The following is a 17,818-nucleotide window of genomic DNA, read 5'->3' as shown; positions in this document are numbered from 1 at the left end:
AAGGGCAGAGATGTAAGTCGAGGCGGAAGTGTGGAGGCAAAGATGTTGTTGAAAGGCAGGTGAGGTATGAGTGGTGGCAACTTGAAATTAGCGGAGATTGAGGCCTGGTGGATAACGAGAAGAGAGGATATATTGAAGGGCGAGTTCCCATCTCCGGAGTTCGGATAGGTTGGTGTTGGTAGGAAGTATCCAGATAACTCGGACGGTGTAACACTGTGCCAAGATGTGCTGGCCTTGCACCAAGGCATGTTTAGCCACAGGGTGATCCTCATTACCAACAAACACTGTCTGCCTGTGTCCATTCATGCTAATGGACAGTTTGTTACTGGTCATTCCCACATAGAAAGTGTCACAGTGTAGGCAGGTCAGTTGGTAAATCACGTGGGTGCTTTCACACGTGGCTCTGCATTTGATCGTGTACACCTTCCGGGTTACTGGACTGGAGTAGGTGGTGGTGGGAGGGTGCATAGGACAGGTTTTACACCGGGGGCGGTAGCAAGGGTAGGAGCCAGAGGGTAGGGAAGGTGGTTTGGGGATTTCATAGGGATGAACCAAGAGGTTACGAAGGTTAGGTGGACGGCGGAAAGACACTCTTGGTGGAGTGGGGAGGATTTCATGAAGGATGGATCTCTTTTCGGGGCAGGATTTTAGGAAGTCGTATCCTTGCTGGAGAGCCACATTCAGAGTCTGATCCAGTCCCAGAAAGTATCCTGTCACAAGTGGGTCACTTTTGGGGTTCTTCTGTGAGAGGTTCTGGGTTTGAGGGAATGAGGAAGTGGCTCTGGTTATCTGCTTCTGTACCAGGTCGGGAGGATAGTTGCGGGATTCGAAAGCTGTTTTCAGGTTGTTGGTGTAATGGTCCAGGGATTCAGGACTGGAGCAGATTCGTTTGCCACGAAGGCCTAGGCTGTAGGGAAGGGACCGTTTGATATGGAATGGGTGGCAGCTGTCATAATGGAGGTACTGTTGCTTGTTGGTGGGTTTGATGTGGACGGATGTGTGAAGCTGGCCATTGGACAGATGGAGGTCAACGTCAAGGTAACCCGGAAGGTGTACACGATCAAAGGCAGAGCCACATGTGAAAGCACCCACGTGATTTACCAACTGACCTGCCTACACTGTGACACTTTCTATGTGGGAATGACCAGCAACAAACTGTCCATTCGCATGAATGGACACAGGCAGACAGTGTTTGTTGGTAATGAGGATCACCCTGTGGCTAAACATACCTTGGTGCAAGGCCAGCACATCTTGGCACAGTGTTACACCGTCCGAGTTATCTGGATACTTCCTACCAACACCAACCTATCCGAACTTCAAAGATGGGAACTTGCCCTTCAATATATCCTCTCTTCTCGTTATCCACCAGGCCTCAATCTCCGCTAATTTCAAGTTGCCGCCACTCATACCTCACCTGTCTTTCGACAACATCTTTGCCTCCACACTTCCGCCTCGACTTACATCTCTGCCCTTACTTTTTGCCTTTAAATATGTCTGCTTGTGTCTGTATATGTATGGATGGATATGTGTGTGTGTGTGTGTGTGTGTGTGTGTGTGTGTGTGTGTGTGTGTGTGTGCGTGTGTGTGTGTGTGTGCACGCGAGTATATACCTATCCTTTTTTCCCCCTAAGGTATGTCTTTCCGCTCCCAGGATTGGAATGACTCCTTACCCTCTCCCTTAAAACCCACATCCTTTTATCTTTCCTTTTCCTTCCCTCTTTCCTGACGAAGCAGCCACCGGTTGTGAAAGCTCGAAATTCTGTGTGTGTGTTTGTGTGTTTTATTCATTGTGCCTATCTACCGGCGCTTTCCCGCTTGGTAAGCCTTGGAATCTTTGTTTTTAATATATATACGAAGTGTTGATAAAGGTCTGCATGTAACAGAGGCTAATTTGGACTTAGTGCCTTTGAAAGACACTAGGATAGGTGTGGACTTACTGCAAGCTGTCAAGCAAGAGATTGATGGTGTTGGTATGGATTGGAATTTGTTAACCTCAGTGATCATGGATGGAGCAATGGCAATGTGAGACCATCAGAGAAGACCTGTAGCACTGATGCACAAAGATCTGAGATGCACAGAAGAGACAATGCATGGAATTCACTGCATTCTACATCGAGAGGAGCTTTGTTAGAAAACGTCATACAAATTGTTGTGCATACTATAAGTTACCTGAAGACACGTGGGGTTATGCATTGCCAGTTTTGGCAGTTCTTGGGAGAACTGGGAGAGGAGTACATTAACATACTTAACTATACCAAAGTACATTGGCCCAGTGAAGGTAAAATGCTGAAAAGATTTTTTGATTTATGTTTGGCTATAGTGCATTTGTTGTTTGGCCAGAAAAGAGTGCACTAAAATTAGAAGAGCCTTGATGGGCATCAGACCTTGCGTTTCTTGTGGACATTACATCTCACATGAACAACCTGAAGGTGAAAATAGTTAAATTTCTGATGTTTTGGAAAAAGTAAGTGCATGTGAAAGGAAGCTTGCTCTTTGGGAGAACCTACTATTGTCTAAAACACATCACATTTCCCTGTCCTTGGTTTGTTTCATGAAAATGCTAGATTTCAAAATATGTATCAATAATTGTAAAATTAAGCAGCACGATTTGTGTCTCCTAGCAATCATTGCTTTGCACTGCCATTTCCAGCAGCAGTTAAAGATTCTCTGAATCATCTACAGATGGAACTGATCAACCTGCAGAGCAATACACAGGTGAAGGAGTTCTCTGCAGTATGAAGCACAAAAGAATTATATCAAAATTGCCCACAGCAAGAATTTCCACACCTGCATCATGGAACTGAGACTGTTATGTTCATGCCTGGATCTACTTATCTCTGTGAAAATTTTTCTCTGTAATGAAAATGAATAAGTCAAGGTTTGAGCAAATATTAGGGAGGAAACGCTTCGCAGTTGCTTTCGTTCGTGCTTTTGTGTCAAACATTAAATTTATTGTAGGTGCTAATTCCTATAAATGTTCTTTTGGCCTTGCCTTGCTTCAGGGCCGTATCTGTTCCTGTCATGTTTATCTACTCTGCTTCCCTGGTGTCAAAATATCTTCAAAATTCTTTATCCCACTGCCTATTTGCTTCTGTCTCGGGTTCTTTGCTCGACATTTGTCTGATGATTTTACTGACGTTTCACCAGCATGAGTGGCTGGCATTGTCAAAGCTTCACCCTCCATTGCCGGTGGTGAACTGGAGCTGAGCTCGCGGCTGCAGACTATATGTACCTGACGCGCCAATGTCCGAGGACTTCTCCGCGGTCATTTCCGGTGCGACCTGCGACAGTCGTTTGCTACATTACGGGAAGCATGGATCCGTTTACCTTAAGGCTTTCCTCTTTCTTGTTGAAGCTGTTCCTGTGTTTGTGTATTTAAACAGCTTCTCTAAACAAGTGAGTCTGATAGTGCTTCTCTACAGCCAAACTTTCATGTCGGAGAATTTTATTACATGGTCGGTCTCACTCAGTGCGTGCTCTGCCACAGCCGATTTCTCCACCTGCTCCAACCTGCAATGTCGCTTATGTTCTTTGATCCTGGTGTTGATTGATCGTCCAGTCATTCTGACATAAACTTTGCTGCATGTACATGGTAAGCAGTATATTCCTGACATTGCAAGTGGGTCTCTTTTATCCTTTGCTGATCTAAGACATTCTTTGATCTTCCTTGTCAGTTTGAAAATTGTCTTCACGCCGTGTTTGTGCAATATATGGCCGATTCTGTCCATCACTCTGGGAATGTATGGCAGAAAGGCCCTACCCGACATTTCTTTTCCTGATTCCTTACTTTGCTGAGTGTTTGGCTGTGTTACACTTCTAATATAATTTGTGGAGTACCCATTGCTCCTCAGACACTTTCCAGGTGTTGCATTTTTCGTCTATATTATAAGTTGGCACACCAGATACATATAGTTTGCGGCCGTGAGCTCGGCTCCAGTTCACCACCGGCAATGGAGGGTGAAGCTTTGACAATGCCAGCCACTCATGCTGGCGAAATGTCAGTAAAATCATCAGACGAACGTCGGCCGAAGAACCCGAGACAGAAGCAAATAGGCAGTTCGTCAACAACTGGCCACAAAAGCCTTAACAATTTTGTCTGTCTCCGACCTTTAACATCTTAAGCTACAATTAGTACATGTTCCATTACATTTAGTGCAAAACTCAGTTCCTATTCACTTTTGGCTACCTCTGCTGTATCACCAATAAATTGTATTGTGCTAATTTTCTGTCTTTGATAAACAATAACTGTCCCTTACATATGCCAAATTCAATTAAGCTACTGCAGTTCATAGTGCAACAATAAACTACGAAATGCCTCCTCATCTGCATATGCAGTGTGCTTCTACACTGCAATACACAATAATTTTGTAGTGTGTTTATACAAGCTGGTTGATTGGCTGCACTGCAGCAGCGAAGATGCAGAAAAATTGTGAGAGTTTTGTGACTCATTGGCTTGGACTCTGGTTGTACTGTAACATGGACCAAGCCAAAGAGTAGAATATTACTTGGAGAGAAAGAGAAGAAAAGCGAAAATCCTTCAAAGAAGACATATACAAAGTATATGGTATTAAAGACACAAATGCGCAAAATACTTCAGTATCATTTATAATATGACACATTTTTTATATAATTTGCAGCTTTATAAATGATTTAAATTATATACAGTATACTTAATGACAAATTGTTTCTGTGCCTCTTGAGTACATGATGCTTGTCAGTGTCTTTTCTTATGTTCAGTGGAATACTATTGTAAAACCTTATCCCAGAATGGATAACTCCTTTTTGAACTTCACTGAAAGTTACTGAATCTTTGTGGCAGGATAGTGAATGTCACAGTTAGTTTGGAAATGTTTTTGTTTGTCTTAGCAAATGTCATCAATATAATATGGATAGATAAAAAATCTACTCATCAATTAGTGTCAGGAGAAGACACGTACATGATGTGAAAATGCAAGGGATTTTGGAGTCAGTGGCTCCTTCTGGCAGAAATGTTGAAGAGAAAGGAAGAGTGATGAAGGAAAAGGACTGGTGAGATTTATCAGATGGGAGAGTTCTGTAAAAATTACCCAGAACCCCAGATCACGGGAGACTTACTGAATGGGATGAGAAGGAAAGACTTATTGTTGGTGCTTGCACCCAAAAGGTTTGGAAAACCTTGTCTGAGACAGGCACCAATAATCAGTCTTTCTGTCTCACCCCATCTGGTAAGTCTCTCATGTCTGGTGGTTCTGGGCGAACTTTCTGGAACTTTCCTGTTTTTTAAACCTCACCAGTCCTTTTTCTTCATGCCTCTTCATCTCCAGTCAACTCTTTTGCCAAAAGAATGAGCCTCTGGCTCTGGTAGCTCCCACATTTCCACATGTTTTACGTGATTTTTCCTGCTGCCATGTGGTGAGTAGATTTTTTGTCTGTCCATTTTATATTTTCAAAGACTGATTAATTTCATTGATAAATATCATCAGTGAATAAATATACTGACTTGTGAGTGTAAATAACTCAAGGGTCTTAAATAGATTTGTAACACTGCAGATCAACTTGACAGCTCATTTTTGTAGTTTAAAAACTTTTTCCACTTTTGCAGTTTTTCCCCAGAATATTATACCATACAAGACCAGATAGTGGAAATATGCAAAATATTTCCCTTTCAACATGAGACGAATAAAATTGTAATGTAAAACTTGCCAAGCTTACCTTCTTGAGCAGGTAATCGGTACATTCATTTCATTTTAAGTGATCTTTTGACCATTGACATATATTTCAAGGGCTTTTAGCCTGTTTCTGCTATCTGAAACTGCATTAGACTTTTGAGAGGTTTAATGATAGACTGTTTGCTGTGAAACATTTGTATACTTGGTGTATTACTGTTTCAGCTGTAATCTACATTGAGGATTTCACACTATTTATCAAGATACTAATATCATCAGCAAACATTACTATATTTGCTTGTCATCTACTTATGCTGGTAGATTGTTAATGTACACTAAGAAGATCAGTGGTCCAAGTATCAAGCCTTGGGGAAGACCATACACAATAGTTCTCTGCTGCAATTTTATTGTGTCATTTTCAGTGGTGTATTCTCTTTTAAATTTTAATGCTGCATCTGTCTCTGTATTATCAGTAGAACTTAAGTAGTTTTAATGCATTTTTTCTTTTGTAAACCACACTGGATAACAGAAAATCTATGTTATTTGGAGTCCAAAAAGGTAAAAACATCTACAAAGCTGAGAATTTAATTCTGTAAAAAAGTTCAGTTTCTCTGCTGCTCACTCTACTTTTCTGGTTATGTAGGGCCTAACTTTATTTTACAGAAGAATGGAAAATCTTTGTATATTTTGAGCAGATATAATAAAAGTATTGAAAGTTCAAAACCAATAGCAAAATAACAAAACATTCAGAGAAAAATATACAATTAAGCATTGAGTTGAATTCTGACTATCTCTCCCTCCCCCTCCCTCCCCCTCCCTCCCCCCCCCCCCTCTCTCTCTCTCTCTCTCTCTCTCTCTCTCTCTCTCTCTCTCTCTCTGTGTGTGTGTGTGTGTGTGTGTGTGTGTCTGATCACTAATTGCCTTTCTTTAATTTTGTTTGCTGTTGATGTGAAAACCAGTAACAATTTCACATAGAATAAAAATATTACGTGTGCTGCCAAGTTCTTATAGGTCTGAATATCATATTTTTTTCCCTCAGGTGTTGTTCCTGGTGGGCTGCAAGTTCATCCAGATGGTGAACACATAGTGTATCCCCTTGGATGCAAAGTTGTGATACAGAACTGGAAGACAAAAGTTCAAACATTTCTGACAGGCCATACTAATGTTATATGTGCTGTATCCATTTCTAAAGAAGGGAAATATGTTGCCTCAGCACAAGTGAATCACATGGGGCACAAGGTAAAGACAAGAAATTATGTTAAGTACAATTTAGATGTGAATTTAGCATACAGGAAAATATTTTTCCTTTACTTGCAGGCAACTGTTATGTTGTGGGAATTTGACACCCTGAAACTTGTTACCAAACATGAAATTCATAAAGTTCGTGTAGAATCTGTTATATTTTCATGTGACAGCCATTACCTTGTGTCCTTGGGAGGACGTGATGATGGTAATGTTGTGGTGTGGGACATCAAGGAAAGTGAGGCACTATGTGGTAAGATCCAAAACAGTGAATATCATCTGTACAAAGATGAAAAGAAGAAAAAACTGAAATAATAAACTTTAGCGAAGAGACCAAGAGATATACAGGGTGATTTTAAAGTAACAGTTTCAAAAACACTTAAAAAAAGAAACACTGCTCAGAATGATATCAAATTTGAACTGAATACTGTTGAAGAAGGAGGAAATGTAATGCAAACAGGAAAGAAAGTCACCAAAAATTTTTCCACTAGATTGTGCTGTAAGTATAACATACACGGGTTTGGCTATAAATGACAGATGAATCACAATATGGTGGTTATGGTGAAAATGCATATTAAACCAACTGTACTGCATAATGGAATTCAATGGTTGTGATGCTGTTTGTTAGGTGAGCCCTGAGCCATGACAAGGTCATACCACATAGGATGGGAAATAGGTTTTTAACTGTCCTGAAGCCAAAAACCAAATAAAAACAATGATGAAATCAGTTTTTAATCATCTGAGGCTAAAAGTTTCATAAAAAGTAATAATGAAACCAGTTTTTAATTGTCGTGATACTGTCATGTTCAGTGCTGCCCACTGTTTTCTGCCACAAGTTGAAATTGAGAAACAGCATGTTCTGCAGCAGATCAGAGTGTCACAGGGGTCATGTCAGAATATATTGTACAATACTTGCTTTCAGTTCAGCTGTGCTTATAATCAGAGCACTGGACACAGCATCTTTCTGATAGCCCATAGCTAGAAGTAGGGCAAATTAAGAGCAGGCAGTCTGGACAGCTGGACTGTAGAGAAATGATGGCTGATAATTCTAGCACTTCCACGGTGACTCTGCAGTTGCTGCTTCAATACTGTGCAGTGTGAGGAGGAGTGCCATCATGCATAAAATTAATCCTAGCCACATGCTGTTAAAGGGTTGGAATGATATTGTATGCAAAAGACTCCCATAACACATACCAGTGATGATACATGCAGCAGGACATGCAGCACCATCTCTTCAAAACAATATAGCTCTACACATAGCAATGGAGTCAACCTGCAGCCCACAGTTACCTTTGCAGAATGAAATGGTACTAGTTGTTGTGGAAGCAGATTTCCCAACCTGTATTCTGCAGTTCTGTGTATTGACATGTCCTTGAAAATGGAAATAGGATTTGTCTGACCATAGAATGTTCCATGGCTATTTTTTGTCCACTTCCATGTGAGAAAAAAATTATAGAGCAAACATTTTTTTTTACTGGCAGGGCAGCATGAAGCAACTTCTGAACATGGGTGATTGTATATTGACACCAATACAGGATATTTTGTAGAATTTTATGTACCATGCTCACAGGCTTGTCCAAAATTAGGGCAATTACATGTGCACTACATGTCTGCACACCACTGCTTGACATCTCCTGGAGTGCTGTGGCCATATCTTCTGCTGATGTTGAATCAATTATTTTCCTCCCTCTACCACACTGCAGTTCAAAGGAACCTGTATTTTCAAATTCCATACCCATTTTATCCAGCCCATGGTGGACATCAGAACAATACACTTGAGCATGTGGAACTTCTGTGGAGCTACTGGCATGCCTTCACTGTTATTGCAAAAGAGTTCTACCAACAGTGCATGATTCTGCATTGAGGCAGCCATGCTGAGTATCTTAGACACAAACTGAGGAACAGCTGTGTACCCCACATCTTACAGCACCATCCTGTGATAGAACATCTGTTAATTTTTTTTGTTTATTTTGTTTTTTTTTTTTGTTTCTGTGGTGTTTACCCCTTATTTGATAATATTCTGTTCAAGTTGGATGTCATTCTCAGCAGTGGTTCTTTTTTACAGCCTTTTTAAAATAGAACTTTAATTATAATCATCATGTACCTACTCTGGTTTGGTGTCAGTAGTCTATAATATCAGATGATGAGTGCAAACTTCTACAGGTTAAATTTACTAAAGAGGTAAAGAGGGGAGTCAGAGAAAGGTGTAGTGATGAGATAATTGTAACATTAACACACATAGAGCCCATTGTATAAAGCACTTGTCCTTAGATTAACAAATAAAATGACCTCAGATTAAGCTTAACTCAGAAATCTGTGTTGTATAAACATTAAACCCAGATTATATCGCCATCAGGTAGAGGCAACTTTGACTGGCATAATTCATGGATGAAAGTCAGATTCAAATGTAATTCTCACTTTACAATGTAGTGACATAGCAAAACAATGCTTTTGTTTTGTACAAATACAAATGGAAATAATAAAGAAGGTGTTATTAAGACATAAATACATGACTGCACCACCCCCACACAGCCAAAGCTCTAAAGACACTGATGGAAAACAAAATGCAGCACAAAAAAATAATTAATGTAAAGTAATGTAATTTTTGGAATAGATTTGTCTAGGTAATACATTTAAGTGATTAACATTGCAAGATCACAGGTGTAAGCGTGAGATAAGAAATTGCAAATGTGAAATTCTGATACATTAATAGCTGGTGTAACCACAAGAATGTTGAGCATAAGCATGAAAATGTGCAAGCATTGTGTTGTACAGGTGCTGGATGTCAGTCTGTGGGATGGGGTTCCAAGCCTGTTGCATTTGATCGGTCAATATATGGACAGATAATATTGTTTGTGGATGCCATTGGAGTTGTCGTCTGATGATGTCCCATAAGTGCTTGGCTGTCGACAGCTCTGGTGATTGAGCAGACAAAGGCAAGATGTTGACACTCTGTAGAGTGTGTTGGGTTACAACAGTGGTATGTGTGTTATCCTGTTGGAAAACATTCCCTGAAATGCTGTTCACGAATGGCAGCACAACAGGTTGAATCACAAGACTGATATATACATTTGGAACCAGGCTGTATGGGATAACCACAAGACTGCTCCTGCACTCAAACAAAATGGCACCACAAACCGTAGCTCCAGGTGTAGGTCCAGTGTATCTAGCACACAGACAGGTTGATTGCAGGCCCGCATATGGCCACCTCCTAACCAACACACAGCCATCACTGGCACCAATAGTTTTCATCAGAAAACACACATACCTCCACCCTGCCCTCCAATGAGCTCTTGCTTGACACCACTGAAATCACAAATGGTGGTGGTTTGGGGGCAGCGGAATGCACACTGCACGGCATCTGACTTGGAGCTGGCCTTGAAGCAATCAGTTGGTAACAGTTATTATGTCACTGTGGTGCCAGCTGCCATTCAAATTGCTGCTGAAGATGAAATATGATGGGATGGATCCAAACGACAAACATGATGGCCTTCTCTCACAATAGTGCCTTGTGACCATCCACAGCCTTCTTGTGATTGTCCATTCTCATGACAATTTCTGCCAGCACTTATATACAGTGGCTACATTCCTCCCATGTCTTTCTGCAGTGTCACAGAAGGAGCGTACAACGTCACATAGCCCTGTTACATGACCTTGTTGAAACCCCACTGATGTGTTGATAATGGTACCTTTGTGACCTTAAAGGCATTCTTGACTAACATCAGCTCACCATGTCTACACTCCTCATGACCGCTACACTGTGTATTTAAAGCAAACCTGATTTGCATCCTTATAGTGGCGCTACTAGTGCCACTCTTATGCGACTGGTGTGAAAAATGAACAATGTAGGAAAAGACACATTGCTACGTACTGTAAAGAAGGCACATCAAGTTACAGACTGGCACAATTAAAAGACACTTACATACAGCTTTCGGCCACAGCCTTCATCAGTAAAAGAGAGACACCCACCATTCACACACACACAAGCAAGTACACCTCGCACACACGACCACCAACTCCTGCATCTCGGGCCGGAATACAACATCACATGGGATGCAAGCAGCAATCTGAAGGGGTTGGGGAAGAGGAAGAGATAATGTTCAGCTAGAGGGAGAGATGAATGCTGTCTGGTGTAATGTGCAGGGACTAGAATATTGCAGGTACTGCGTCAGGTGGGTGTGGGGCAGCGAGGTGGGAAAAAAGATAAAAAAAGGAGAGGAACAGGGAAAGATGGGCAGATGCATTGGCAGAGGGCTCCAAAAATACAGTTTTGGAGATGAGAATATGGGTAGAGGAATAGAAACTGTTGGGTGGAGGGTGTGGAGACAATATCTTATCATAGGTTGAGGTTGGGATGGTTATGGGAGTGGAGAATCTGTTGTAAAGATAACTCCCATGTGCACACTTCAGAAAAGCTGGTGGTGGAGGGAAGAATCCAGATGGCTTGGGTAGTGCAGCTGACATTGAAATCAATTGTGTTGTGTTCAGGTGCATGTTGTGCCACAGGGTGATCTACTTAGTCCTAAGACACAGTTCACCAGTGGCCATCCATCCTGGTGGACAGCTGGTTAATAGTCACAACAATATAAAAAACTGTGCAATGATTGCAGCAGAGGTGGTAAATGACATTGCTGCTTTCACAGGTGGCCTGGCTCCTGATGGAGTAGGTTGAACCTGTGACAGGACTGGAATAGGAGGTGCTAGGTGGTTGGATTGGGCAGGTTTTGCACCAGGGTCTTTCATAGGGATATGATCCTTGTGGCAAGAGTTTGTGAATGGAAGTGGCAGAGGGATGGACTACGATGTTGTGGAGGTAGGCTGGACAGTAGAACACTACTTTAGGAGGGATGGGAAGTATCTCATGTAGGATATCCCTCATTTTAGGACATGGTGATAGGTAATCAAAGCTCTGGTGAAGGACGGGTTCAGGTGTTCCAGTACGGGGTGGTATAGGGTGACGAAGGGGACATACTCTTGTGGCTGGCTCCTGGGGGTGGTAGAAGGGGTTGGAAGGATGGATGTACTTGGGTGTATTTGTGTGGCCAGGCTGTATGGGAGGGATTTTTTGGTGTGAAAGGGATGACAGCTGTGAAAATGCAGGTACTGTTGGTGGTTTGTGGGTTTAATGTGCCCAGAATTGCAAATGGAGCCATCAGAAAGGAAGAGGTCAACACCTAGAATGGTGGCATGATGGGTTGAGGAGTACTACATGAAGCAGGTGGGAGAGAAGATGTTGAAGTTGTGAAGGAACAAAGATAGGGTGTATTGCCCCTGAGTCCAGATCATGAATGGACCAGACTAGGGGTTTGGTGTTTTGGAAGGCTAGGAAGGTCTCCCCTAGATGATCCATAAAAAGGTTGGCATAGGATGGTGCCTTGCAAGTGCCCATGGCTGTGCTGTGGATTTGTTTATATACCTTCCCTCCAAATGAGAAGTAGGTGTGGGTTAGGATAAAGGTAGTAAGGTGTATGAGGGCTGAGGTAGTGGGTTTGGAGACCGAAGGACATTGGGAAAGGTAGTGTTCAGTAGCGGTAAGACCAGGGGCATGTGGGATGTTGGTGTGTAAGGAGGTGGCATCAATAATAATGAGTAGGAATCCAATAGGAAAAGGGGTTGGGGATGATGGAGAGTCAGTGAAGGCAGTGATTGGTGTCTTTGATGTGGGGGGCTAGATTACGGGCATTTCGTTAGAGATGTTGGCCAATGAGAGCCAAACTTCTTTCAATGGGGACACAATAACCAACCACAATGTGGTATGCATGATTGTTGGGTTTGTGGATTTTGGGGAGCATGTAGAAGATGGGGTGTGGTGTGTCATTGGGCTGAGGAGAAAAATGGATTCATGAGAAATATTCTGAGAAGGGCTTAAGGCTTTAACCAGGGATTGGAGTTTGTGTTGAGCTTGTGAGATGGGATCACTCTGGCAGAGTTTACATCTGGAGGATCAGATAATGGTTGAGACCTTATGGCAGGTAGTCATTGTGATTCATAGCAACAGTGGTGGAAGCTTTTTCAGATAGGATGCTTTACCTGGGCCTACTGAACCCAACAAGCCACCTTCCTCATTGTTGACCTTCACCTCAAAGATGCCTATGTCAGTACCTCTGTTTACATCAAACCTTCCAATCACCAGCAGTACCTTCACTTACACTGGACCCCACTCAATACCAAGAAATCCTTCCATACAGCTTAGCCACCCATGGCTGTTGCATCTGCAGTGATGAGTGATACCTCTCAAAATATACTGAGGGTCTCACTGAGGCGTTTGCATATCTCCCATGCCTTATCTTTCCAGTCACCCACCACCTCCAAAAGTCCTACTGTCCAGCCACAGAGGAGCACTCCCCTTGTGTCTCAGTACCACTTAGGAATAGAGTGGCTGAAATACATTCTCTGTCAGGGTTTTGACTGTCTCTAGTCATGCTGCTGAAATGAGAAATGTTCTACCCACTATCCTTCCCATGCCACCCACAATGGTACTCCACCGCCCACCAAACCTACACAAAATACTCGTCCATCCCTACACAACCTCATCCCTTGCCTCATAGGTCATGTCCCTGCAATAGACCTAGGCACAAGAGCTGTCCCAAACATTCTCCCACCACCACTTACTCCAGTCTGGTCACAAACATCACCTGTTCCATCAGAGGCTGGGCTATCTGTGAAAACAGTCATGTAATCTACAGCCTAAGCTGCAACCACTGTGCTGCACTCCATGTTGACATGACAACCGACATGGGCCATCTGGCACAGATCTTTCTAGCCTCCCAAAACACTAAACCCCTATCCTGGTTCAAGTTAATTGATATCTTCATGATCTGGATTCAGGGTCAAGACATACTATCTTTGTTCCTTCACAACCTGAACACCTTCTCTCCGAGCCACTTTACATGGTTTTCGCCAACCCAGTTTCTAGATGTTGACCTCTTCCTCTCTGATGGCTCAATCCGCAATTCTGGGCACATTAAACCCACCAACAGTACCTGCATTTTGACAGATGTCATTCCGTTCACACCAAAAAATCCCTCCCATACAGCCTGACCACCTAAGTGCAGCCTATATGTAGTGACAAAAACTCCCTTGTTCAGTATGCTGAGGGTCTCACCAAGACCTTCACAGACAGGCACTATCCCCCAGACCTAGTCTGCAAACAGATCTCCCGTTCTATTTCCCCTCAGCCTCCCAAACCTCCTATCACCCCCAGGAGCCAGCCACAGGGAAGTGTCCCCTTTGTCACCCTATACCACCCCGGGCTGGAACACCTGAACATGTCCTTTGCAAGGGCTTGGATTACCTATCATCATGTCCTGAAATGAGGGACATCCTACACGAGATACTTCCCATTCCTCCTAAAGTAGTGTTCTACTGTCCAGCCTACCTCCACAACATCGTAGTCCATCCCTATCACACTCCTAAACGCAAACTCTTGCCACAATGATCGTATCCCTATGAAAGACCCTGGTGCAAAACCTGCCCAATCCAACCACCTAGCACCACCTATTCCAGTCCTGTCACAGGTTCAACCTACTCCATCAGGAGCCGGGCCACCTGTGAAAGCAGCCATGTCATTTACCACCTCTGCTGCAATCATTGCACAGTTTTTTATATTGTTGTGACTACTAACCAGTTGTCCACCAGGGTGAATGGCCACTGGTGAACTGTGTCTTAGGACTAAGTAGATCACCCCGTGGCAGAACATGCAGCTGAACACAACACAATTGATTTCACTGGCAGCTTCACTACCCAAGCTATATGGATTCTTCCCTCCCCCACTAGCTTTTCTGAACTGTGCAGATGGGAGTTATCCTTACAATACATTCTCCACACCTGTTATTATCCTGGCCTCAACATACAATAACATACTGTTCCCACACCCTTCACTCAACAGTTTCCACCCCATCTACACCTATTCTCATCTCCCACTCACTGTACTTGCAGCTGTCTGCCAATGCATCTGCCGAGCTTTCCCCACTCCTTTTTTGTTCTTTTTACCCCCCCCCCCCCCCCCCCCCTCCCTGCCCCAGAACCTCTGGCACTAGGCCTGTTGACATTCTAGTCCCTGTACACTACACCAGACAGCATTCATCTCTCTCCCCATCCATACACTATCCCTTCCCCTTCTCCACCCGTTCCAAATTGCTGCTTGCATCCCAAGTAATGTTGTATTCTTGACCGAAATGCTGGAGTGGGTGGTCGTGTGTGCAAGGTGTGCTTGCTTGTGTTTGTGTGTGGTGCATGTCTCTCTTTCACTGATGAAAGCTGTGGCTGAGAGCTATATGGAAGTGTCTTTTAATTGTGCCTGTCTGCAACTTGATGTGTCTGTCTTTTAATTGTGCCCGTCTGCAACTTGATGTGTCTAATTTATGGTAAGTAGCAATCTGGCTTTTACTACATTGTTGATATTCCTACCTGGAGTTTTCATTGTTTGGTGTGAAAGTTGAATAGAGATCATCTTTCAGATGTAGAAACCACCTACCAACTTTTTTTTTGTGTTGCACAACTTCTTCTGTATATTGCACTTTTATTCTGTCAGTAAATTTTTATCAGTCTGTAAGGTTAGGTTAAGGAAGTTACCAGTTGTGTACTTAGTGTGTACAGATAGTAATTGATCTCATAAAAATTCTTGAAGACATTGCAAAATTAATTTGATTAGTTTAAAGACATTTTATATAAACTCAGGAATAGAGAAAGAAAGGAAAATTTGAAGTATATGCCATGAACAGTTTGGTACGTTGATTTTGGCAACAGCTAATTATGACGGAACACCTCTAATAAACGTGGGGTCCCATCTATAATGGAAGTAACTATAAAAAGTCTCTTAATTTTTTAACTACTGAACATGTACTTGAATTACTGTAATAACTGTACACATGTTGAAGAACAAAAAATGGGTAAATACACTCCTGGAAATTGAAATAAGAACACCGTGAATTCATTGTCCCAGGAAGGGGAAACTTTATTGACACATTCCTGGGGTCAGATACATCACATGATCACACTGACAGAACCACAGGCACATAGACACAGGCAACAGAGCATGCACAATGTCGGCACTAGTACAGTGTATATCCACCTTTCGCAGCAATGCAGGCTGCTATTCTCCCATGGAGACAATCGTAGAGATGCTGGATGTAGTCCTATGGAACGGCTTGCCATGCCATTTCCACTTGGCGCCTCAGTTGGACCAGCGTTCGTGCTGGACGTGCAGACCGCGTGAGACGACGCTTCATCCAGTCCCAAACATGCTCAATGGGGGACAGATCTGGAGATCTTGCTGGCCAGGGTAGTTGACGTACACCTTCTAGAGCATGTTGGGTGGCACGCGATACATGCGGATGTGCATTGTCCTGTTGGAACAGCAAGTTCCCTTGCCGGTCTAGGAATGGTAGAACGATGGGTTCGATGACGGTTTGGATGTACCGTGCACTATTCAGTGTCCCCTCGACGATCACCAGAGGTGTACGGCCAGTGTAGGAGATCGCTCCCCACACCATGATGCTGGGTGTTGGCCCTGTGTGCCTCAGTCGTATGCAGTCCTGATTGTGGCGCTCACCTGCACGGCGCCAAACACGCATATGACCATCATTGGCACCAAGGCAGAAGCGACTCTCATCGCTGAAGACGACACGTCTCCATTCGTCCCTCCATTCACGCCTGTCGCGACACCACTGGAGGCGGGCTGCACGATGTTGGGGCGTGAGCGGAAGATGGCCTAACGGTGTGCGGGACCGTAGCCCAGCTTCATGGAGACGGTTGCGAATGGTCCTCGCCGATACCCCAGGAGCAACAGTGTCCCTAATTTGCTGGGAAGTGGCGGTGCGGTCCCCTATCATTGCTTGTACAGCCCTCTCGCAGTGTCCGGAGCAAGTATGGTGGATCTGACGCACCGGTGTCAATGTGTTCTTTTTTCCATTTCCAGGAGTGTATAAGTTATTCATTAACCAAGCTGTGTATCAGGTATAGATTACAAAATTATTTTGGTACAGTGCCTTTGAAGTTTCATTCTGGAGGAAAGTTCAGAGGTTATCAGGTCTAACCCAATGGTATTCCTGGATTTTTTTTCCATTTGCCACTACTTTCTCTGCTGTGTCATAACAACACTACATTCTGAAACTGTTCCATGTTTATCCTTTTTTGTGTGATCTGGGCCACTGTTGTTGGCAGCATTTTGTGTACTTATGTTGATGAATAAAACATAGGCAACTGCATGTAAGTTATTTACGAAAGTGTTATTTATCAGTTTCTAAAATTGTTTCATTGTGGAAGCTCAGAGGTAACGGTCTGGCAGAAAGTGCAGATGGTATCAGGTATAAACTCAAATCTGTTGCTGGAACTTTTATCCATTTGATACTTCTTTCTTTGCTCTGTTGGTCACAAAGATAATTAAACAGCACTACATTCTGAAACCTTCCCAAGCTTGTTCCTTTCTTAGCTTTCTGGGCCACTGTTGTAGTTAGCATTCTATGTACTTACGCTGTTTGCTTATGTTTATCTGTCTTTAATGACCTCAGAGTTTTGATGAGATGTTGAACTCTGCTCTTCCTTCCTTTCTTTGCTTTTCTTTACATTACAGATATCTGAGTATTCTGATGTGTTTACTGTGGATCACATATAATGAACCTATTTTACAAAGTAAATGATAAATCATTTAAGGTGGGGAAAATATGTGTGTGGGGGAGGGGGGGGGGGGGGATGGAATGTAGTATTTAGAGCTAAGGTTGAGAGAGCAAAAGAATCAAGGTGCTGATTCTAATTTGCATATTACAGTTTAAATTAAGATTTTATGACACAGGAACCTTTTATACAGTGGTCGGAAAATTGTTTAAAATGTTATGTAGCAATAGCCTGCATACCTGTCCACAAGTTAGCAGACTACATTGCCTCACTGGAGAAAGAATTAATCAAAATTCCTACGGCTGAAAATGATGTGA

General features: G+C 42.9%; 1 protein-coding gene across 3 annotated transcripts in view; it reads left to right on the top strand.

Moving 5' to 3' along the window:
* Window positions 1-17,818, top strand: part of LOC126334520 (cilia- and flagella-associated protein 52-like) — a 242,473-nt gene that overhangs the window by 35,988 nt on the left and 188,667 nt on the right. For all 3 annotated transcript variants that reach the window (XM_049996870.1, XM_049996872.1, XM_049996871.1), the window contains exons 2-3: window positions 6,685-6,884; window positions 6,963-7,140. In XM_049996870.1, coding sequence (XP_049852827.1) covers window positions 6,685-6,884; window positions 6,963-7,140 — 378 coding nt within the window. The remainder of the gene's footprint in view (window positions 1-6,684; window positions 6,885-6,962; window positions 7,141-17,818) is intronic.

This window comes from Schistocerca gregaria, chromosome 2 (assembly GCF_023897955.1).
Source record: "Schistocerca gregaria isolate iqSchGreg1 chromosome 2, iqSchGreg1.2, whole genome shotgun sequence".
NCBI classification, from domain to species: domain Eukaryota; kingdom Metazoa; phylum Arthropoda; class Insecta; order Orthoptera; family Acrididae; genus Schistocerca; species Schistocerca gregaria.
This window is presented reverse-complemented; position numbering and strand designations above follow the sequence as displayed.